Source organism: Rousettus aegyptiacus, unplaced genomic scaffold, assembly GCF_014176215.1.
Source record: "Rousettus aegyptiacus isolate mRouAeg1 unplaced genomic scaffold, mRouAeg1.p scaffold_m13_p_2, whole genome shotgun sequence".
In the NCBI taxonomy this organism is placed as follows: Eukaryota; Metazoa; Chordata; class Mammalia; order Chiroptera; family Pteropodidae; genus Rousettus; species Rousettus aegyptiacus.
In genome coordinates, this window is record NW_023416295.1 from 54,310,467 (window position 1) to 54,336,145 (window position 25,679).

The following is a 25,679-nucleotide window of genomic DNA, read 5'->3' on the forward strand; positions in this document are numbered from 1 at the left end:
ATTTTGGGAGGAGTGCATTTGAACTTGTATTTAACTAAGAAGCTAAGCAGAAAATGAAGGTGTTTTAGATATGAGATGCAAATAACACTCTGTGTTTCTGTGGGCATCCAGTGAAAACAAATATTGTATGTGAATATATCGGGGCCATTTGCCTGAGTTTGCAGTTCTATTGTCTGTTGTTGGGTGTAGGCAGACAGCAGTTGCTAAGGACAGAGTCAGAGTCAGCACCATGGATAGCTTCACACGTTAAGCACCTGGGAGAGGAACTCTGCGTTTCACAAGACCAGCTGCTGCTAGGGAACAGGATGACAGAATGATGTACTTATACTGAAAAAGGGAAGACAATATAGCCAGACAATGGAGCGTCTTTTTATATTCCGAGAGAGGGACCTGTACAGATTCAGAAAAGCTCAAGCTACCATAAGAGACTAAGGGTTGTCATATATTCCTTTTTAAATAAAGAAAATTCAACATTTCCAGGCAATATCTTGTGTTTCTGATTCATTTTCATTACTCTGATATGAAAGAGTAAAAATTATTTAGGTTTTTGTTTGATTTTTTCCCTCCTTGGCTTGTGTTTTGTGGAATGTAAAATAAGTCATTATGTTTATTTCTTTGTTATTTATTGCAATCCACATGATTCACCTTCCTAATCTAACCTTCCCCTTTTGGCCCTTCTCAGTTCTATTCTCTCTCTCTCTCTCTCTCTCTTTTACTTCAGATTATAGATTGAAATGAGAAAATATAAATTCGACTGATTCAAGGCACAGGAAAAGCAGGCTAATGGGCTGTAAGAACTCCCAAAACTTTATCACTCAACTACATGTTTTGATAGGGAGCTGTGGACCCTTATTACCAACTGGAAACAAGAGGTTTGTCCGTGTTCTAGTTCTGTCCGTTGCAGTGGTGGCAAATTCCGTTAGAGAAAAGGGCATGGATAGGGATTGACTATTAGTTTAAAGGAGGAAATAACATAAAGGATGGAAAAGGAAGCGAGAAAAACTAGAAAAACAACTTATAAAACACCTTTTCTTGGCATGGCTTGTCACAATTGATTTTCTAAGTCTCTAGGAGGACTATTTGGGCAGAAGCGTATGGACTTGCACAGTGAGATTCCCGCGTTGGCGGGCTCTGAGGAGCAAAAACTAAGAGGACTCTATCTGCGCCTTGAACCATTTCCCATCCTAAATGAGATGATTCCTTAGAAATAGGCGAGGAGAATGAAGAACTGTGTGCCTAGTGTGTTCAGGAGATGAGTGGCATGGAAGGTCACACTAAGGCTGGTAACTCTTAGCCCCACCCACCTTTTGTTCCTTCCCGCTCTCCCAGCCTCGCCCATTTCAAACTCTTTCTTCCTTTTGTACCAGTTGCTAGCACAGTCTTTGGCCTTCTCATCTTTCCCGCAGCCTTCAGCACCTAGAGTCCCAATCATCTCCCAATCTTGCATCTCCTTAGGGGTTCGAGCAGTGAAACTGGGCATGCTCAGAGGCTGCGCCAGCAGCCTTCAGTCTTCGGGAGGCGCGGCTCAGAGCTGGGCAGGGACGCGAGTGACAATTCAGCCCGTGCTTCAGCGCCTATCTCTGCCGAGCCCAGGGGCCGAGTGTACCGTGAGGCTAAACCTGTACCCTTAACTGGCTTATCCTCAATCTTCAACCTCCTTAACGCCACCAGAGTTCAGAAATAGTCCTCACTGAAGGACTGTTTTCCCACCTGTCTTTTCTTTGCAGCTAAGGGTGTTTTAGCTACTGCGGCGTGAGAAGCTCAGGGATGAAGCCTGTGGCTGGCGCCTGTGGAGATCATCTTCCTTAGAGTAGCTGTTTGTCACTGAGTTTTGGAGATTTCTTGGCAGGCTTCCGCTAAAGCACGCTTGAGTAATCCGAGCTGTGGCGGCGCCCAAGCTCGCAGGATAAAGGGAGCGTGCGTGTTTGAGTGAGTTGAGTGTGTGTGTGTGTGTGTGTGTGTGTGTGTGTGTGTGTGTGTAAGGGGAGAGGGCGGGGATAGAAACGTCAATTCTCCCCCCCCCCCCGCCCCCCAACAGGCTCCTTTCCTTCCTCCCTTTTCTGCAACAGCCGCACAAGTCTTCCATCCCCCCCTCAGCTATCCTCACAGCTCTGGGCAACCTCCAGGTTAAGCCCATTTGCACTGGGAAATTGGCGCTGTTTGGGAGAAGAGAAACAGATCGATTGCCCTTGTGACTCCCCGCCCCCTCCCCCAACCCCACCCCCACCGCTCCCTCCTCTTTCCCTCCCCCGCCGCCTCCCCTCACCCCGCCTCCTTCCCTCTCCCCACCCCCAAACCCTCTCACCCGCGGCAGTCCGGAAGGTGAAGGGAACGGATTGGACTCCGGTGGGGAAAGCGGGTGTCTAGAAGTGGTGCTAATGGGAAGAGATTTCTGGTTTCAAAAGAGGATGCTCTGCTACAAAGAGCAGCTCGCGCGCTGGCCTGGGCTCTAGCGGAGGAGAGATCCCGGGAGAACTCCAGAGCTCGCGGGGAGCGCTCCTCGGAAGACCGGGGTCAACATGCCTGTTCGCAGGGGGCATGTGGCGCCACAAAACACATTTTTGGGGACCATCATACGGAAATTTGAAGGGCAAAGTAAGTTCATTTGTTCTCTTCTCTCTCCCTCGCTTTCTGCTTTGATAGTGCACTTGGCATCCGCTGCTGATAAGCTAGGAGCCGGCAACTCCGGGCTCTGTCAAGTTAGGAGGCTGTGAAACCGAGCCAGGGGGTTCGGATGGCAGAGACAGTGTTCTCCCTATGATATTAATTTTAATTTACATTTTAGATTATAGTCTCCATTATAGGAGGCAATTTGATCCTCCTCTCCCACCGCTCTATTATCTGTCTCGCTACTTAATGTCCTACTCTTCTACTATCTTAAAGGGAACGTACTAGTATAACCCGGGTTTATATTTTGAGGCTGTTTTATTGTAGACTTTTTGAAAGTCAGAAGCAGAGCAGAGAATTCTGTTGGGACAAGAGAATGTAAATGGTAGCAACGTTGTAAATGGCCATGCAAACTATATTTTACCTTGGTTAAATTACAAGACTGTAGTCTGACGGGGATGCTTGCTTGCTGCTAGTTTATAGAAGCTTAACTTTGCATTGAATCAATGCAAATATGTCTCATGCAGGGTAATTTGGAAAAAGTAATACTACTTCGTGCTGGTTTGCAGTGTAAACAGTTCATTACTCAAAAAAAAAAAAATTCTGTACCTTTATTATTCCTTTAAATTTCCACCTAGAAACAAAAATTGAAGTAAATCTCACAAAGACTGAATGCAGAGAAATTTAATATTCTCATGTGGACTAGCTATATGTAATACATTATTCTAATATAAATTTGTTAATTTTAAATCCTGTACTTGTAATGGTTATTTGACATCTTCAAGTCAACACACATTTATGTTGTATATTTTGCAGTAATATTTTGGCACTGCCTTTAGGATCATGAGTATATAGTACCTTGTGCATAAAATAAACTTGTATATCCATAGTAAATATAATCTGTGATCAAAATTAAGACATTCTTTATATTAAAATACCTACTACTACACAAAAAATTCAAGGTTCTCCCAAAGTAAAAGTGAAAAAGTATTAACATAATATTTACTGTGTATATGGATGTGTCTGTGTAAATATTTTTATCTTCTGGAAAATATATGTTATGAAAAAGTGAACTTTTTTACATTGTTGGACTAGTAATTAATGTGAAATAGTTTTATTGCTAATAGTTTCATTTATTTTAACATGATGTATGCTGTGCGCCTTAGAGGGATAGAGAAAAGCCAAATCTAAGAATAACAACTACTTTGAAAAAGTTGTACTCTAAGGGCCAAGGTTGAAGTGAGAAATCTGAAAGGTACAAAATGTTTCACTGTTTTGGCTTTGAAAAAATTCACTTAATATTAGATGGCATCGTGGAAATATCAATGGGGCAGCTAATTGTCTGAGTGTGCATTAAGACCCCAGGGAGTTAGAGGGACTGAGAGCTAGGTTATTTGGGAAATTACATTCTCAAAATTTGAAAAATAGTTCCTTAATACATTTGTGTTAAAACTACTCAGGACCATTAATTTTAGATTTGAAGTATTTCTTTTTCTTTTTTTCTTTTAAAAGTCTGGACCTTTAGGAATTTGGGAAGTACCCACATTTCAAGTCTTCTTTTATGCAAAAATTGTTCCAGTGTTTATGAGGCTCTTGTAATGAAGCTTTTAAAAAGATACCTTACTATCTTTTTGTTACAGATAAAAAATTTATCATCGCAAATGCCAGAGTGCAGAACTGTGCCATCATCTACTGCAATGATGGGTTCTGTGAGATGACTGGTTTCTCCAGGCCAGATGTCATGCAAAAGCCATGCACCTGCGACTTTCTCCATGGACCTGAGACCAAGAGGCATGATATTGCCCAAATTGCCCAGGCATTGCTAGGATCAGAGGAGAGGAAAGTGGAGGTCACTTACTATCACAAAAATGGTAAAGTTTATCTATTTTGGATTTCTTGTATTTGATTCCATTGAAATAAAATTTTAACAACTGACTACTGAAAGTTCATGTGCAGTAAAGCCTCAAATAATCAGGTGTAAATATATGCATGCTTTATGGTATTTTAGGATTCAAGAAATATGACTATTCTCATTAGTGGACTAGTAGAAACAGTTTCTTCTTTGTATGAGGATATACTCTGTACTCTTCAAAAGTGCAGTAACTTAAAGTCACTGAGAGCAAAATGCCACAGATCAGTCTTATTCTCTCCCCTGGATAGATAATAATAAAAAAGCCGTTATTTTTACTGGTCACGTTGATATGTATTTGGTAGGAGAATACAGAGTTTTATTTGCTTGAACTTGAAAATATTTTATAAAGCAAAGTCTTGTTGAAAACTCTATATCTGAAACCAAAACTACTACAGTTATAAATATCTTGGCACTTCGGCTTAATTTGATAGGCAACACCTCTTTTCTCTTTTGCTCATTTTTATACAAGATTAAGGATGATATATAGGATCTTCTAAAATTGGTCTAATAAACCTTTGTGTGTTCAAATAATAAAGACCATTCATTTATCCAATATTTGTCCCAAAAAACAAAATGGAGAAAAGGAATTTTGATATTGTTTTATTGATATTCATTTTTACAGCTGCTGCAAAACTAGCATCTCCAATATAAGGTCATACTTTAACTTCAAGGACACTTTTTCTTTCTGGCTTGTTATGGTAGCATAAATATGTTAGACTTTTAAGGGTTCTCAAAAAATACACATTTAATGGACATGCATACATTAAATGCACTATACACACACACACACACACACACACATACACACATGGATATGTGTAATGAATATTTAGATATACCCATTTTCAAATATGCACACTTAATGATAGTTGACAATTTAGAGATAAAATAAATAGATTTAAAATGCATGTAATAGTTAAGGTTGTTGATATTGCAATTTTTTTATTCCATTTACAGAAATTAGTGAAGTAGAAGAGTATCTAGTCAGATTTTTAGGTAACTCAAGTTTTGAAAATGAATACATGAATGATGTGTTATAGCCTATATCATATAATGACTTATCATTTGGTAAAATACAGAGAACAAATTTAGCAGGGAAAATGCTTAACTCTTCCTCTTGTTTTCTCATAATTAAATATCTCATAATAGAAAATATACAATTCTTAACTACTGGATTTTCCTTAACATTGACTTTCCTTAACGTCAGTATACATAACAAGGTATGATTGGAAGAACAGGCTTATATAACTTTGGATGAATCTGGAATGAAAACATATGATTATCAACCAACATAGAGATTGTTTTTATTCTCATTTTCTTCCCATTTTTCAATTAGTAGCATTGCCATACCAGAAATAGCTTAATTGCTCTGTTGTCTTGAAAGCATTTCTTGGACTGAGGCTTTCACTACCCAAATGCAACTGTTTTGTTTTTTTTTTGTATGTGTATCTGATGCCAACAATTTGACTTTTTTAATAATTTGAATTTTTGACATTCTTTTCTACCTAAATATTTATCATGATGTTGACATACTCTATATTGTGGTTAGCGCATGTTATCTTGGTTTACATTTGTTCATTGTGTTTCCTGGGACATTTCAGAATTAAAGTACAAAATGCATCTGGACTGTCCAGATTACTTAGATACTAACTATACTTTTCAGATACTGTTTTCAAATCAAAATTGTTCTTTATTACTCTGCAAATGGAATGGTGATGTTCTAAAACCTAGTTTAACTTGTACAATGGGAGTGTGTAAAATAATCTCAAAACACCTTTAAAAAGCAATTTAATATGGAATCACAAACTTGAATATAAAAATTTCTGCAGTGAAGAAGCTGGTACATTGACTAATGTTAACCTTCCTATCTGAGTGATTTGCTTGGTTATACAAATTAGAACTTCCCTGTTTTGGACAAAGAATTTTATTTGGAAGCTTTTTAAGGTATACAAATATCAACCTTTGGAGATGATTTTGATTCTTTTGGCTTCATTTCCAGATGTCAGTCTGTAGGAACTTGTGTATCTTTAGAGTTAATGATAAACGTTGCCTATTTTGCTTTCATTGATTTGGGAAACATGAGGTGATAGGTCAAGTTTCTCCTTTTTTTCCAAAGAAAAAGATTAATTTGAATGACTTTAGATTGTGAAGACTCAGTCAGGCTTGTTTTCTCTGAGGGTAATCAATTTGTGTTTTTGGGACTGGTTTATATACCTTGAATAGAATCTTTAGAGTGTATTGGTTTTACATGGAAACTGCAAAATCAGTCAGAGTTTGTAAAGTTCAAATGCTTTGAAAGTCTTACCACTTAGACACCTGACAGCCGCTCTACATTTATAAAAGCTGAAAGGGACAAATTTGCCAATATTTTCATTGCTTCGTTTCTCAAAGTTTCCTTAGTTCTTTATTATTGAGGTTGCTTACTTTTGAGAAGTTCTTGGGTTCTTAAGTTTATATGGTAAATACTTACTTTACTTATTTATTCTTTATTTAGCATTTCAAAGGATATGAATGGTGATATAATAAGCATGATGAGCAAATTAACAAAAACTTGAGATATTCTATTTCCACTTTTTTAAATCACTCATATTGGAGTAGCAAAATTATGAATATGGCATTATTTAAGAAAGCTTGTTTTCCAGAGTTGCCAGAGGCTTTCTAAGCAGTTTAAATCCCATGATTATGCAATGAGTTCACACTGATGTGGTACATGGTTAGCTGCACGATCACCACTGTGAACCCACACTTCCTACTATGCTACTTTCTGTGATTTTACTAGGTACAATTGGACTTGCTATTTACCAGAATATCAATTTTTTAAAACTTCGTTATTTGCAGTAGGAATATTTGACAGCCCTTCCTTTGAGGATTCTATTTTACAGTTTAAGTCATTATTACATAAATCATTCTTGGCAGCTGTGAAATATTACTTGAGGTGATAAAGCTGTAAATCTTTTGACATAAAACTCTAATTATACAAAACTATAATTGTGCTGAAGTTTATATAAAGATGAGCATGTATTTTAATAAGGTAATACATTCATTTTAAAAACAATTTTTTAGGAATAGTGATTGAGAAATAGCAAACACTGCAGTTGTTAACTAGCTTATAGTTTGCAGATGCTGTTAATTGTAAGAAAACAGAAAAGGATGCTTTAGTTAATCAACTGTCCCTTGGTTTATTGCTCATCTTGTTTGGGGTGTGTCGTGGCTTACAGCTAGCTAGTTGAAGTGGTAATTCACTTGAGCCATATTTAGATAGGATTTTTACCTTAAATTGTCTCACAACTCTAAACATTTGGAAGATCAAAGTGAATTTTTCCAAGAGAAATCAAGGTCTTAACCCAGTAGGAAAAGAAAACTTAAAATGCATTATTTTTAGAGGTCTGAGTATTCCTATATTTTTGCCATTGTGCTTTGAAACATAGTATAATGGCAATTTTGTTAACAAAAAATGAAATATTCCTATCTTTGTGTTGCTTTCAAAGAACAGAAGGATGAGAAAGGGTTGAGGGAAGTTCTTTTCTGATCTAGACCGGTACCAGGTCCAGACAGGGCACCGGTCATGAGAGGACCAGGACAGATTTCCTGAGGCAGCGATTGGTTCAACTAAACTGAAAAGCGATTTTGGTTTGATAATTTGGAAAGACTTTACAGAAATTGTTATGTTGTTGTAAGTGAAGGTGAAGATGTATACTGAGGACCACCTTTCTCTAAAGTAATGTTTTAGGTACTAGAAGAACAATAGGAAGAGATGAAAAGGAAGCTACAAACTGATCTTTGCTTTCAGGATATTTGTATTATAGAATGACTAATGTTCATTACTATCTTCTTCCCAAAATGTTTTTGTAAAATCGTTTTTAAAGAAAAAATCGTATATGGGGTATGAATGAAGAAGCTTTTATATAAACGGAGAACAGAATTTAAGGTTAATTACCACTCTTCTTCCAACTCTAATATGAACTTATTTTTTGTATATTTCCTGTCACCTTTTGTCATTTTTATATAATAATAACTTTTTAAGGAAACAATGTAGTTCACTAAAAATTTTAATACCTCAAAAATAAGCTTTCTAATAGCTTTATATAAATTATATGACATGTAAAATATTCACCTCTTCTAATTTTTAAATTGTGTAGTAGATATATAGACAGTTTTTAGAATAGAAATATATTTATGTATGTATAATACAAACAATAAGAAATATTTTCAGGGAATATCTTACCTAGAGTTTGTTTTGGTATTCATTTTACCTTTGTATTTATACATTTTTATGTTCTACCTAGTAGAATATTACTGTAACAACAGTAATCTTAAAATACATTTTCCTTTATATACCTAAACTTAAAATCTTGTGGACTTTAGATATTGCATAGCATTTAAATTTAGTCAACTGTATTTGTTGATAAAATCAGAATTCTCAAGAAACTCTCCTCCTCACAATTTGTAAACTTTATTTCAGTATTGTCCCATGAAAACAAAATGTCCTAAAACTATGGTTGGGCTCTGTTCATCAGTCCCTTTTCACCACCCACTGGACCATACGTCTAAGCAGTTCTGGTGCTAAAGAGAAGCCTGTTGTCTGTCGCTTGAAGGATAACTGCTCAGTTATTTCCTGTTTGAAATCAGGAGCAGTTTAGGGCTATTTGCATAGGCTAGACTTAGTGGGAGGAACTGGTTTCTCTGGCTTCTATTGGTGTCCAAGGTTGTTTTTATTTGTTTGTTTGTTTGTTCATTTGTTTTTGCTATAAATAAAATCACTAAATCAATTACTGACATTCAGCAACCAGGAGAGTCCTAGGAGTGTTGAATCAAAAGAAAATAGCACTTGGAGTATTAAAAGTTAAGGCATCAACACTCATCTGGCTACCTAAACTTGAAACTTTAAGGTCATTTTCTGTTTGTTTGTTTGTTTTTTTTTTTTTACTCTCTCTCCTCCCTAAACTTAATTGGTCACCAATCCCTTTCAGTCTTTACATCTGAAATATTTCCCAGTGCTACCCCCATTTCTCCAGCACTGCCAAGTTGAAGCTCTATTAATCTGTCTTCTGGAATATTAACTATTGAAGTTTTCCTCCTTTTCCAATTCATTTTCCACAATGTCATCAGAGAGCTACTTGTGAAATAAGAATTATACAACTTGATGACTTATTGGAGCCATGCATCATTGAATATCATGCATTAAATAATGGTTATAATAATACTATAAGATACGCATTCTTATTTTTCAAATTTTTATGAGAAGAACACTGAGACCCAGAGAGAGTTGGCAAGAGTAACTTAGAAAATCACACACAGCTCATAAAGTGGTCAATCCTGAGCCCTTAACAACTTTGCCATATTTGCTGCTCAATGCACTTATGTCTTAGCTTGGTTTAAAAACCTATCTTAATTCATTAAAACTCTCAGGATAAAGTTTTAGACTCTTCAGTAGGATGTTTAATGCCCTTCAAAGTTGACTTCAGTTGGCTTTTCAGTAGGGTATGTTTAGTGCAATCAGCTGAATTCTCAGCTTTTCCTTTTCTGATCTATACTTGGAGAATAACATCTACTTTGTTAGGCTGAGTTAATATGTTGTGTACAATAAAGTACATAGCAGTATTTTTGGCATGGTTGCTTGCCCATGTATGTGCTCAGTAAATACCAACTTATTGAATATTATCCCAACTCTATTTCTCCTAAAAATCTTATGTTCTGATAACAATTGACTGCTCAGATGTTCTCTAATGAGCCATGCACTTTAATGTCACCAAGTCTTTGCTTACTATTCAGAAGTTTTTCTTTATCCATAATAAACAGAATGAATTGCCCTTCCCTCAGCTTCTTACCCTAAAGAAACATTATCACCCTTCCAAAAACAGATTGAAAGACTTCTGTATGAAGTCCTTCCTGATGCCCCCTGTGCTTTCTCCAGAACATTAATTAATATTTCTTTGTGTCTCTATAATATCTGGTTCACAGCTCCAGTGTAGCATCTGGAGTGTGCTATATATCATTACATATCATTATAGCTAATGTTATCTGTTCTTTTTTTCTTAGCTCATTCAGTGAAAATGCCAAGTCTTATTAATTTCTATATCCAGAATGTATGGAAAGGAGCCTAGTATGAAATATGTGCTTAATTAGCACTCAATTAGCATAAAAAATAAAGAAAGGATGAGAAATGGTATCATAGAGTTTGAAAAAGAAGATTGAGATCAGGAGATCCTGAGAAAAGTGAGTTACAGGGAAGGTGTGATGTTTTGATTTTCTTATTTTCTTAGGAACACTTCTAAAATGTTCTTAAGAACAATTTTCAACTTAATTTTATTAATGGCCTTTTTTTTGCTTAATAAGCTAAAGTATTAAATCATCTTCATAATTTGTACTTATACAAATAGCTAAAAAATATTTAATAAAAAGTTACAAAGAAGCCATTAACCATGAATTATTAACCAGTTATCTAAATGTCACTCACTCAACACCAAATCAAAATGACTCTCACTAGTGTCTCCAACAATACTCTATGTAACAGCCAAACCCAAAGTTCTGTTCTGTTCTTTTCTGAATTTCATTCATTGCTGTCTTTGACACTCTATTCACTACATAAGTTACACAGTATTGGCATTTTATATCTAGTAAAGCATTTTATCTTTCAGTGTTTTCTCGAAAATTCTTAATTGACAATGAAGCTGATTTCAGGGTTGCTCAATAATGAGTGTTGAATCTAAAATAATAAAGTTGGCTTACTAAAATAAAAAGTAATTATTAACAGCTATTATTGTCAGATGAATGTTTTTTTCTCTACATACTGTGCTGTCTGCATTTAACAAAAGTACTGAACTACTGAGAAGCAGTAGAATCAGGCAGCAGTTAGACATAGATCACCATCGAGGAAATGTGCCCTCTTACTGAATAGTTAAGAAGGTCAAATTGCCACTTGTCACAGGTGGATTATGAAAAAAAACCCAGTACCAAGCTCTTACCTCCATGACTGAACATTTTATATCTTCCTTTAGTTCTTTTAATTTATATAAAATATCTAATTGAGAAAATCAAAGTAGTTTTTCTGTGGACATCTCAAATTGTGGCTGTGGTAACTCCCTGGGCCCTTCCCTCTCTTAAAGTAGGTCAAAATGCATACAAACTCTCCTTGTCATGGTTCCCACTGTTTCCACTGTTTTGCAGACTGCCTCATAATAATTTTTACTTTGGGCTGCTGCCTAGTGGGTAAGAATTGGGGGAAGAGTGGGAGAGGACTGTGGGTACATCTCTGCCTTTAGTTGGTTAGTTTTTAAAAATGGTCTCAAACTGGACTGTGCTAAGCAGGGCATGGCAAAGCTGCCCAAGCCTCACTGCTTTTGTTTACTTGCTTTTTCCTCTGAGATGACCAGCTAGAAGATGTGGCTACAACAGGTGAAATCTCACCATTGTTGTTTTTATTGTTGCCTTTTCTGTTTTTATTCCTCCTTTCTTGAGGATTACTAGGAGTGTTTCTATTTGTTGTCCTTTGTTTTGATTGTATATTAATTCTTGCATGTTTAGAATATTGGTTTTAAGAAACATGTAGTAACTGCATGGGTTCAAGACAACTTAGAATGGTTGTCACTTTTCATACTGACTATTGACTTCTATGCTCAAAACACCCTTCTTAATTCTATTCAGCAAAATATGTATTAATGACCTAATATTTTGGACATGATGACAAAAATTAAAGCATAAAATCAATGGTGGTATCATAACCAATTTCTCAAAGATCAAATAAAAAGATTTAGGACAAGATAAATAGGTATTTATATGTTAAAAATAATAAAAATCCGTTTGTGTTAGAAAAGACTGCATATTAAAATCACAATCTTAAGGTTTCGAATGTACTAATTAATCACATCAATTCAATAAAATTAATGTTGGAGCTATGAAATATTATATATTTTGTGACTAATGTTTAATCAAGTTCCCATTTACTTGGCAAAATTAGTTAGAATTTCTTATAGTTTTACTAAAAATTTCTATATACACCATTCATTTTATTTAATAGTGTTAATTAGTTGATCTTTAGCTATACATTTATTTAGGTCTTTAACACACATACATGTGCTCCTCAGGTTCCAGTTCCCATGATCATATTTCATGGACTATATAGCCCTCTACCTAATTTAGATCTCTTCCCAAAGTACCGGTGTTAACTGAGTTCTATTTCTGTAACTGGTTCTTTCTGTGTTACTTTATCTGATTTTCATGACGTGACAGCTTTGGGAGTAGATATTATCCTATTTTTGAGATTAAATTGAAGTTCAGAGAAGTTAAGTACTGATGATCACAAGGCAAGGTGGAGATGAGGTTTACAATCTCGATTTTTTGTACTTGCAATCTTTATTGCCTCATCCTACCCTATTTGATATGTCCTAATTCTAGTTCTAAATCATGGATTTATTGATTATCTTAGGCATAAATCTGATTGATTAAATTCACACCTAAAGGTAAATGAAGTCACCTTTATCTTAGGTATTTTGTATTTTAAACAGAATTGTATCATTCAAAATGAATCTCTGTTGTGATGTTTGATTTCAATAGAGTGAGAATAGCTAACATATGCCTGTAATTTTTGCATAATTATTAATGGAACTCTTCTTTTACTATTAAAAGTGTCCCCATTTTGACCTGTAAATGATATGATCAATTTATATTTGAAGGATATTTTTAGTTAAGGTGCCTCTTGTCTGTTATTTGTGTAGTCCTTATGTAGGAAGTTTGGAAAAAAATTCATACAGTGGTGTGATTCAGATAGCAAAAGCTCTATTGTGTTCTTATCCTCTCCTTTCCCATAACAAAGTTTTATTTTCTGAAAAAATTATGTGATTTGACCAAATTCACCACTGGTATTTAAAAGGGAAATCATAAATTCACTGATGTGAAGAGTCTCTGACTAATTCAAAACACCTCCAATTTTCTTTACCTTGGGCCAAATGTCAGACTCAGTTCCTGGCACATACCATACTATCTTGGCCTTTGTACGTCTCCCAGAGGCCTCCCTCCTCTCTCCTTTGCATGATCTTCTCTAAATCCCTCAGGCAACCTCGTCCACATTTCCTAACATTCCCACCGCCCCTTGTCTCTATTAGAACACTTATGGAATTATCTTATAATATTTTATTTTTATGTCTGTTTCACTCAATGTTGAACTCTTTGAGGGGACTTATTAAGGCATTTATTTAAAAGAAAAAGAGGAAATGGAAGGAGAGTAGAAATAAATTTAAAAGAACCCAGGAATATACCTGTTTACTAATGAACATGTCAAGTGGCAGGTTCTAGAGAAGCCTCATTTATTCATTCAACTTCCTGTGTCAGTCATTTTACTTAATTTGAGAGTTGTAAAATTAACAACTTTCATCATTAATTGAACGATTTGAAAACTGGCTACCATATAGTTTATATACTATGAAGCAATTTATTCTAATATTTAATAACCTGTAGCTCTTTCTAAAAAGTCACAACAACTAATCATCCTTCAATTAGCTAGAAAGAGATAGTTGAATGGTCAGGATAGTCCAAATAGATCCTTAATGCCTACACAGTGAGCTGATTCAAATGGGGCATTCACATGCCATTAAAAGAAAAAAAAAATATGTCTACATGTTTCTATAATAATCCCTGCAATTTTACAAGCCATTCCGGCCCTCTCGGGAAATCTTTGGTTGAATACACATAATAAAACACTTATAAAACCTTGTAATTATTCTGATTTCTTTCTCTGCTGTCTATTTCCACACACTGAAAACAACCTCATACTTACATTGGCTATCCCACACATTTCATTATTTTTCTCAAACCCAGAGTCATGTGTTGAGATTGTAAAGTCTGTATGGTATCAGCAGACACTTCATCAGTCACATCCTGATACAGGATTTCACCACCTCAACAAAGTCTTAATATCTCTACTCTCTCTCAAAGTGATTTAACTCTACTGTCAAAAAATTTAGAAAATATAGAGGAGGAATTTTAAAAAAGCTATAATCTTGAACCCAAGACATAGCCACTCTTAAAATGATAGCATGCATTCTGCCTATTATTTTTCTATAAACACACACACACACACACACACACACACACACACACACACACTTTTTTACAAGACCAGAATAGCACTATATATACCAAACTGTAGCCTGTTTTTCTGAGAAATTTATCCCAAACATATATATGTTTTAATGATTATATAATACTTAACACATGGACATTTTGAAAATTATTTTAATATCCACAGAATATTACATTAAAGAAAATAAAATATTACCAGCAATGCCTTATTATTGAACACTTTATTATTTCCACCTTTTCACAATTGTAAAAACATACAAAGAACCTGTACAATCATCCTGCACACCTGCACTATTTTTCTCCTTAGTGTATACTCTTAGAAGTATAATTTCTGGGTCAAACAGTGTGTGTATCTTAAAGATGTTTGATACCTCTTGTCAAATTAAACTCCAAATGACAGTGCATTTAATTGCACACATAGAGCGTGTAGTAAATCTTGGCATTCTTTTTAATATGTGTCGACCCAATAAAAACAGTATCTTATTGTCTAATTATTGAATTTAACTCATAATCTTTACTGAAAAACACACGAGGAACATATTCGGGGCAATTTATTTTCTTATTTAAAGAAAATTGTTCAGTATTGCCAAACCTAAGGACTGATGGGAATCTCTCTAATAGCTGATTGTTAGGACTGAATGCCCCCCACCTCACCCGCCACACTAGGGTCTTACAAAAACTCTTCCAAAAACTACTCTTTACATTCACATTTTCATTTCAGTAATTCATTAGCAGTCTTATAAGCCTCAAATTCAGAAACTAGGACCAGTTTTTGACCACTTAGTAGCATTTCGTGAACTTTTTCTCCTTTTTATTTGGAATAAGTTGGAGTTTGTTATTTTTAGTATTTCTTATTTATGTAGATTATGATGACAATCTTGATTAGTAAAAATTGTTTTTATTTCGTAGTTTGCATCTGAATATATATACATATAATTGATTAATTTTATAGTTTTGCTCAGATTCAAAGTGAAAGGCATGAAAGTAATACATTTGTTATAAATAAGCATTAGGCTAGGATATCATGCAACAGAATAGAAATGTACTTGTAAGTCATAAATGTCATTACATGCCGAAAATTAAAAATAATTGTAAGGAAACATATAAGTAACAGAAACTTATCATACTATTAGATAAACCACTAACTTTATCCCAATATAATGCTACCAAAATGACTTCAGGGAAAAATCGTTTTTTCCTTGGCTGCCTTACTTAACCAAGACATGCAGAGTGCAGGTAATCTGATCTCGCTAGCTGTGACTCAATTCTTGGGTCTTCTCTCCAGGTGTTCTTTATAATGAATGTCACTTAACCAAGGCTCAGTAGAATTTATGAATTCCCAGACTGCAATTCTCAGAATTTGCTCCCTGAATGAAGGACCACACAAAAAAATGCCTCTAATGATGTACAACCTCAACTGCCCTGTTAGCCAGCTTCTATTTAGTCCCTGCTCTGAAATTTCAAGACTTGATTTTTTTTATACTTCACGTTTCTAGAGAGAGCAGAAGGTGTCCTACTGAAATTTTATACCCACCAACATTCATTATTTTAAATATATTCACAACAATGTGAGTATAGTGTGAGTTACACAATATTTTATTTTAATTATTGACTCTTTAAAGGATTCCAATAACTTCAGTGATGAATTTCCCTCTGGAGAATACTTCATTTAAAAGAAATCTGTTAGTCCATTTTATTAATCTAAAGTTTTTGAAAACATGTGGGATACTAATTATGTTCTGTAAGATTTTTACCAAATAAGGGTTTTATAATATCATTCTTAATTTTTCTTCAATAACAGAAAAATAAAGCAAAATGTCTGGTTGAGCTATTGCTCAGCTACAAAAACAAAAATGAATCTCAAGTATAAAAGAATAAGTGAGAGTATTTCTATAAATACTTCTTATATGACATTTGAAAAATTGCTAGTAACATTAATTTTTTTCCCAGAAGAGAAGGCTTAGAAATTTTAGCTGAAATATCTGAGGTTACAGAATTTGAAAATTAAAAAAAAAAAAAAAAAAAAAAATATAAATATATAAATAAATATATATATCGATAGAGAGAGAGAGAGAGAGAGAGAGAGAGAGAGAGAGAGAAAGCTGAATCTTAACCTTTTAACTACTTTAGCTGTATATCAGAATACTTGGAAAAGACAAACAAAAGAAATCCCAAGCATTTTATTTTTGTTTTAGCGGAAGTGTTATGTGCTACCTTCTGTTAAAGATTCCAAGAACCACAAAATACAAAAAACGGAAAACTTTTTTTGAAGTAATGACATCATAATATACTCAGGTAGAACCTTCTTGCTACCAATGTTATTGTTTCAGAACAGGTATAATCAATAACTCCTCATGCCCACACCTAATTTAAGCATAACTCATGTAAAAAAATAGACCCTGGAATTGCATTCTTTTTGTTGATTTTATTTTATTTACATTGATGCACGCTGGTATCTTGCTAATGAGTTCAGAGACTGAGCTTCTTAAATTATTTCTCAGTGGCAATTTATATGTTATTCTATAACTGGGATGAGTTAGATAATACTGCTATTTGAATACTTTAGATAATATTAATAATAACTATTATTTATTGAGCATTTACAGTATGATAGTACTTATAAAAATCTCATTTTTACCCCAGTCCTCTTAACATCTTATAAAGTAGGTATTTGATTATTCCCATTTTGAAGATTGAAAAGATGAAGTTAATAAACTTTCCCAAGACTACACATGCAGGATATAACAAGCTGTGATTTAAGTGTTCATTGTCTTCTTTCAGAGTACACCTCAAAATTCTACTGTATCGCCTCAGCACACCTCCTGTCCATGTAAAGTTCCTGACACATACAGTGTACATATCTGTAGAGTCACGGCACATCTTGACAGAAAAGTGTAAATTGTAAACGGATTTCACATATTAAATGTTTTAAATTTGGAGGATTCAATTTTCTCTTAAGTACAATTAGACAAACACTTATCTACCTCTGGTGTTTTAGAAATAAGTCAAATTAATCTGTTTTCCAAGTGCCTAATTCAGTGCTTTGCAAAAAGCAGCTGTTTTACAAATAGTTTCTTTAAATAAATTAATTTAATGAATCAAAACATAAGGCAAATAGTTTCTTTAAATAAATTAATTTAATGAATTAAAACATAAGGCAGTTATCTCTTCCATAAAGTGGAAGTCATCTCTTGCTTATTTGAAAAGGTTGATAAAGAGGGAGCATAGCATACTGGCTAAGGTCATGGACTCTGGAGTCAGGTTGCCTGCGTCTAAATCCTGAACATATTCTCTGTGTGACCTTTGACAAGTTACCCGACTAGCCTGTCGTCAGCTTAAGCATCAGTGAAATGGAGATTATGATAATAAGTGAATCTGACTTACAGGTTTTTAAGGACTATACTTTTAAAAGCACTTACAACAAGCCTTAGTACCCAGTAAGTGCAATATAAGTATAAACAAATAAAATAATTTTTTAAAATGTGAAAAAATAGGGTTAAAAATTCATATCAAGTTGATATGCTCACTGAGCATTGTGCTCAAATGGAAATTTGGAGCAGCATGAGTGACTGAATCAAAAAATGTACCAAAATACGTGTCTGATGTTTTTCAAAATGTCTACCATCCCATAATACAGACTTTTCATGTACATTTTTTAGCCTCCTGAAACTGGTGAGTTTAAAAATGTATCCACTCATCCTTGTGATGTCTAAAATGCTTACTCTGTAGACAAAGACAGTAACTTGCAATTCGGAGAAGTGAGTCAGAATTCTTCTAAAGAATACTGCACCTGCTGACCTCTTTGAAATAAAACTACAAATGAATCTCTATGTAAGTACCATTTGAAGGTTAAACTAAAAGTAAACTAATTAACCTCAACTGCTTTGTGAACCACAGTTAAGTCAGGAGAACAGAAAGTACTAAAGGTAAGAATTGAGTTCATTGTTAAATGCCAATGGTTTCTTATAGGGTATTCTTTACTTTCAAAGACCCCGTAAAGGATTTTTGTCTTAGAATCTGTTAATGCATGGGTGTGCACAGGGTGTTGCACAGCCATCTTTTTTTCCAACTTATGACTATCAGGCCTTAGTCATTTGTGTTAGTCTATTTGTAAACCTGTGATAAAATTAACCTGACTTTATGTATAATTTTTTTTTTTTTTGTCTAAAGAATGTCTATTAAGTAGGAGGAGTTTATTGCAGCATTATTTATAATAGTCCAAGTCTGGAAACAAACTAAATGTTTTTCAACATGTGAATAGATAAATAAATTGTGTGGCTATCAATGTATATTGATCAGCAGAAAACAATAACAAACTATGGACATAAAAGAATAATATGAATGATTCTCCAAAAATATATTGAGCAAAAAATAAATTAAAAAAAGAATATATGGTGATAGAAATCGAAACAGTGTTGCTTGTGGGATGGGAAAGGGGTATAGGAATTGACCAGAAGGGACTATGGGGGAGGAAGAAACTTTCCTGTACCCTCAAGTTTCTTTAGGTTGATCTACTAATCGATAGACATAACAGGTTAATAAGAGAAAATAATCAACTTTAATTACATACATATGTATGTGGACTCTGCATACATGAAAGAGTAAAAGACCCCACATACATGAGAGATTCAGAGACAGAAAAGGAAATTGAGGTATACAAAAGATTGCACCTTGTGGCTTCAGAGCATAATTGCAGGGAGAGTATATGTTCAGGAATTATTAGTTTGCCCTGCCATATAGATAGGCAAAAAGTCATTTCTGGTAATAACTCATATCGTGGGCCAAGCTCTCAGTCTAAATTTCTCCTAATAGTAAAGCAGGGGACAGAAATGTGTTGAGCCTGCAGGGTTTTGGTTGCCCCCAGTTTATGAGAATTTGCATACAACTGAGGTGTATCTTGGAGTGGCTTGTTCTGAACTCCTACAAGAGCACACAGGAAATTTTGGGAGTAATGGGCTTATTCTCTATCTTGATTGGGGTATTGATTATATGAATCTCAATATTGGTCCAAACTCAAATTGTATACCTAAATTTGCATTTCAATGTATACAATTTTTTTCTCAATTTAATAAATTACTATTTACTTTCAGAATCAGACTATTTTTTTCGTTTGATAACCATACCGTAATTATTTAAGACATAATGTATCAAAGGGAAATACATTCTTTAAATTCTGGGCATTTACTTTCTTGTTTAGGGGAATTAGAATTATATTTACTATTCCATTGATTAGATTTTCATCATAGCAGTACAAATCACAGTCCATAGCTCATTTTCTGTTTTTTTTTTTTTTTCAAAGTCGAAAGATCTTGGTAATGTTCTAAAGTACCAACCAGAATTTATTTTCATGATTTAGGAAATAAAGGCTGTGCATTTGATTAGCATCTATTTTTGTTTGTTTTCCCCAGTTACCTCTCAGATTTTAGCAATGTCTCAAAGGAAATCAATCTATTATTTTATTACATATAGGTCTATTTTTTATTCACTTTCACCTCTTGTAACAGTGATAGTTCATTAATTTTAAATTGAATATTTTATCTTTTTAAAACTATATCTAAACCAACTACATTTAATCCTCTCCTACATTAGTAAATGATGTCTCTGTTTTGTCTAAAAGCATTATTTTTATTTTTAAGTGGCAAATAGGTATTCAATAATCTGTGAGCCCTTCATAGTAAGGTATCCTCTATAAATTTTCACTTGTAGTTTTCAAAATTCTATTATGAGAAAGGGCAGAAATGGCCATTTTAATTAGAGTCAGTTTTTCTCTGATGCAGATTCAAATTGTTCTACAAAAACAAAACATGAATCAGTAAAGGAAGGAAATTGGAATGGTAGGAAAGTTATTTATTTATTTATTTTTTGTGGTAGGGCAAATTTCCAAGTGGGTTTTTTTTTTTTTTTTTTCATCTGGAGGGATTATAAGAAAATTAATCATATAATCCAAAAAATATATATGTGCTACATGTGGTCAGATGCATCTGTTCTTTACCAAAATAGTGATCTAGAATTATGAAGCATTCTTTGAAGATTGAAAAAAAGATCACGTTTAAATGTATAGTTATATTGGGATTAGTATGGCTGCACCCAAGTGATGGTAAAAATTAAATTATAAATATGTCTTAAAATAAATGTTTATTTGTGGCTGCTACAGCTGAGACAGATGTGTCTGAGATGCAAACATAACATTTTATTGACTTTGAGGAGACTGACATAAAGGACAACCAGATTTCCTCAGTTGTCAATCCTTGCTGCCCATTTTGCTTTCCAGCGTGCATAATCTATCAAGACATTCTGACCCAAGTTTTCTGTTTCTCACTTTCTTCTATTCTTTATATTTAATAGTCTAAAATCAATGCAAAACCATACTTAAAGCCTAGTGTACATATGGTTGCACTACTTGATAAGGTTTTTCTAATAATAGAATGCTCATATTTAACATAATGAGAACTGAATTACATCATAATTATTTTGTCATGAAACTGACTACTAAAGATCATTGAACACATATTTGTATCTTTATAAAAGAATTATAAAAAATTTGTCTCATTTTTTAACATTATCATTCTGATTCTTTCTATCAGTTTAGAATCTTTAAAACCACTCATTTAAAAAGATACTTCATTTTGATGATACTGTTCTTCTAATTATAAAGTGAACCAGCATGTTTAGAATAAATTGAAGGGTTAGTAGATATATCTTCTCCTTTAATTGCAGTAAACATTAAATTATAATCTATGGTCTTTAAGAAGTATTTGGAGAGATTATTTTCCGTGGAAAAAATGTGATTTTCAGAGTATGAAGACAAAGTTTATATTTCCTACTTAGTTATTAGAAAGGGCTAAAAAAATAAAGGAGGAAAGATTCAAATGTAGGGAAACAAAACTGTGAAGTGAGAAGAAAACAGGTATATGGACCTATAGAAGAGAGTGAGTAGGGCAGAAAAACTGCTTTAAGGCAACTGCTTTACACACACACACACACACACACACACACACACACACACACACACAGAAAAAACATGCCAGTGAAATCTCTGACAAGTACAAGTTCAACAGGGTTATCAGAGACTGGACACCTGGATCCTAGAAAGATGAATTCTTCAGTGTGAAGAATATTTATCCCTTAGCTCTGTTTACTGTTCTATTTGGAGCGAAGGCAAGAGTGATGAATAATGGATAACAGGGCACCTTAATTGTCTCTGTAACAAAGGCGGCAGCACTGGAATTCACTTTATCTTGTTGTGTGAGAACCATATATTGACATTTACACAGATGAAAGAACTTCCCCTTTATTGATAGCAAGTCTTTGTTCCAAACAACAGATTTACTTTTCCAGAAGTAGAAGCTAATACTTGGCGCCTGTTTTGCCTTCCACATTCCATCTCTCTGGTGAAGAAGCTACTAGATTCAGCCTCATGGAAAACAGAATAATGACATTTCCACCTGTGAGTCAATTTAAAACAATATTATCTAGAGATGAAGTACTGCATAATCAAAAAATTTTAAGATGATAAGGAACTGGGATCACAGATTATGCTTTCTGGGAAGTGCACCAATGGTTTTTGGCCTAGAGTAATTGTCCCCCAAATGCTAACCAATTAACCAGCTTCCTGCTTGCCCACCTGCCTTCCTGCCTCTTCCCCCCCACCTTTTTTTTAAAACTTTGTCCCCTAATTTCTTTTAACAACCTTTATTTTATAAACTTAGAAACCAAGGGCAAGCAATTTGCCCAAGCTTACTTGACATCACGACTAGGGCCCATGTCTTCTGATTTCTAAAATAGAGCTTGATTTCCCATTATATGGTAAAAGCATTGTCTTTCTGCTTATGCTCTCAAATGAGCATTTTTTTTACAAGTATCAATAAAAATTTAGTTTCCTTTTATTGAAGATGAGGAGCGCTATGCCTGAATTTCAAATCAGCATTTCTCATTGAATTTGAGCAATATTATAGCTTCTTATTTTTTCATTGAGCATTTCATTTCCTTTTTTCATGCTTTTTAAACCACGTTTTGTGACATCTTTTTCTCCCAATATAACCTATAAGCCTTTGAGAAGGTATGGTACAAATTTAACATAATAGTAGATGAAAAAATTTGTACCATATATTAAACTAGTAAAGCATCACTATTTGCCATAAAATAATATTGCGATATTCTAAGAGAACTCACGTCTCACAGAGCATCTTATAGGGACATTAGAAATGAAACTGGCATGCACATCTTTTTAAACTGGTGAATCTGATTTATTCTGCTTTATGAGCTCTCACAGGTAGTTTTGGGTAATGAGATGCTGCAAATCATTTTGGAGAATGTTTGTGTTTCTATCCAAAAGAAGTGTTATCATCATCCAGACTTATCTATGCCATGAAGAGAATTCATGTCACTGTGGAGAAAAAAAAATTAAATGAGGACAGTATATTCTAGTTATAGCTAGACTTCCGGAGTTTGTGTTTTTCTGAGTAGTTTCAGAATATAATCCTTAGAGATTACCACATATTCAAAGCACCAGCATCCTGCAGGCTATGATTGCAGGATGTCCTTTTGGCCCCAGTTGTGCCTAAGAGGACACTGGGAGAAGGACAATTAAAGAATCCCCAGTGATGATATTTTCTTTCTACATGCTCTTCCTTGACCACTGCTCTCTTAATTTGTCCAGTTGTGGAAAATAACGAAACATTCGATTTTTTAAGTCCCCATCTCTTGAGAGGATAAGTGTTTGGTCAGAGTTTTGAAAACACAGTTCCATTTGCTGCTACCTTCATTTGGTAATATCTTTGTTACTTTGACAGTTTACTTGTAAATATGTGATGTTGAAGTATTTCTGTCTCGATTTTTAAAATAGAATAAATAATAGCATTAAAGGTCATGTTAACTATTTTATTCAAAGATTTAAGTGTCTGTGATCTATTTGTCCCCAAAATCATCTTTTTCTTTAATTCCCAAATGGTAATTAGGTAAAAAAAAAACTTTTTTAATATAATATTTCGATAATCTAGTCTTTTTTCATCCACTATTATGTTACATAGTACAAGGTGTTTGAGAAATCTAAACATAGGAGGGCATCATTTTTGAAGTAGCTTTCAATATAAATCTTGTTACTCTTTTTCATTAGAAATAATCAAAACAGTATATTTGCCGCTAAAAAAACATATATGGTATTGAAGAAGAAAGAATTTTAAAGTTGATGATTATAATGGCCTTTCTTTTCTTAACTTACATGAGGAGAGGGATGAAATAAAATTTATCTGTAAAATATGGGCTTAGACTGAACAGGCCATGAGCCAGAAAATACTATTTCCAGAAAGGTAGGGAGCCAGCCAGGGCAGGCTGTAGTAGGTTCCTGGAGGTCCCTGGATAATCCTGTAGTAGCTGGGTTGTGTGGTTCCCACACTACCCTGGGTCTGGTACAGCCAGGGTAGTGTAGGAAGCATTCCAAAGGTCATAATTAGTTGCTGTTTACAAAAGAATACAGTATTTGGGGATTTTTATTAACAGAAATGGATATACTGGGTACAATTACCAAAGTGTACATATACATATGACATACGTATATGTCATACACATGTATATCACTATATGACTTCTTATTATATACTATTTTTTACGTATGTGAATTTTTTTGTTTAGTATGAACAGTGCAACTAGGATGGTTGTTTGCTTTAAGTCTAGAATGAAAAAAGAAACTAGTTAAATCCAACATTATTTCTTAATATTCATTAGGATTCTGGTATCACACCATGTTTTTTAAATTATTTGAAAAGGATACTACTAGGGGCTACTTGGTGTTAAGCCATTTTCATTCTTGGTATAGTAATTTTCTCTCCTCCTATAGAAGATTCACTAGAGTAGTTATGTGAGGGATGGATTTACTTGTTGGGAGGAAATAGATTACTCCACCTGTATATGGAAAAATAAGTTATTGTATTTACAATTATTAAAATGTATTGATGGAATGACTCACTATTTCTTTTACTGTAGCTGAATTGTTACAGCGCACCTGACTCTGTCTTGATATCAGCTATTCAAAGAAAAACGTTAGGAATTTTTGTTAATTACTCTATTATGTCTGCTTTGAGGTTTCTTAGTAAATGGAGCAGTCCTGAAAGAGACAATATTACTGATAAGACAATTTACTACAACTCTACTTTCAAAGTTCCAAATAATGCTAGGGCATGGCTTATTAAATACTTCTGTCATATATGGTATGTAAAAATGTAAAAGAATACTAATACTATCAAAATCAAATTTTTGTAATGACAAAGTTTAGAGTAATTCAGGTGACTCATTAAATTTTTAAAGCTGTGTGAGCAGTGGTTGATATGAATAAGAAATAATTAAGCCTTTCAGTGCCTTTATAGCTCTTCCCGTCAACAATTGGGAGAGAGTGAACGATGGACATAAAGTGCTGATCTAAAGGTTTTAAAAGTTTCACCAAGTTTTAATGAGCCTTACAAATCACTCCTGATGGCAGTCTGATATTTTACAGCCCCTCTAATAAAGTTTTCTTTCCTACTGTTCAGTGACACTATTGTGTATACAGGAGTAGAGGAACGCACCTGATGTACTGTTCTGGCAAAGTGAAAAGTGCAAATTTGGTTTTAATGTTCATCTAGGGTTATCTACCTTTTTTTTTTTGAATTGAAGGCTTGCATGTTTCAATTATTTCTGGGCCTGCTTGTGCTCTGGGGAGAAATGCAATCTAATGTTAACAAACAACATAGGCCTCCATATCTTCTGATTTACCCTCTCACTTCCAATCCCTTCTCTCCATAGTCCTTGTGCTGTCACTTTGAACATGCAAAGAGATGATTGCCTATTGCAGAGGGAGAGTCGAGAAGATATCTATTATTTTCTCATTGGTTACTCTCTGATTTTTCTCCACTTCTTCCCATGAAAGATTTCCTAGATTTCTTCTTTCTACCATGTCTCTGTATTTTCTTACCACTCCATTCATCCTCAAGTCTCAGAAATCTTTGAATCCTAGGTGTCCTAGTGAAACTGCACTCCCAAAGGTCACCAAGGATATCTGCCCTTCTTTATAATATACTCCAAACAACTCTTATTTCTCATATTGTAACAG

General features: G+C 34.2%; 1 protein-coding gene across 6 annotated transcripts in view; it reads left to right on the forward strand.

Annotated features, from left to right (window-relative positions):
- The first annotated feature begins 2,263 nt into the window (after nucleotides 1-2,263).
- The window catches only part of KCNH7 (potassium voltage-gated channel subfamily H member 7), a 405,071-nt gene continuing 381,655 nt past the window's right edge, over nucleotides 2,264-25,679 (forward strand). For all 6 annotated transcript variants that reach the window (XM_016146430.2, XM_016146424.2, XM_016146425.2 and 3 more), the window contains exons 1-2: nucleotides 2,264-2,595; nucleotides 4,248-4,478. In XM_016146430.2, the coding sequence (XP_016001916.1) occupies nucleotides 2,520-2,595; nucleotides 4,248-4,478 (307 nt within the window). In that variant the 5' untranslated portion in view covers nucleotides 2,264-2,519. The remainder of the gene's footprint in view (nucleotides 2,596-4,247; nucleotides 4,479-25,679) is intronic.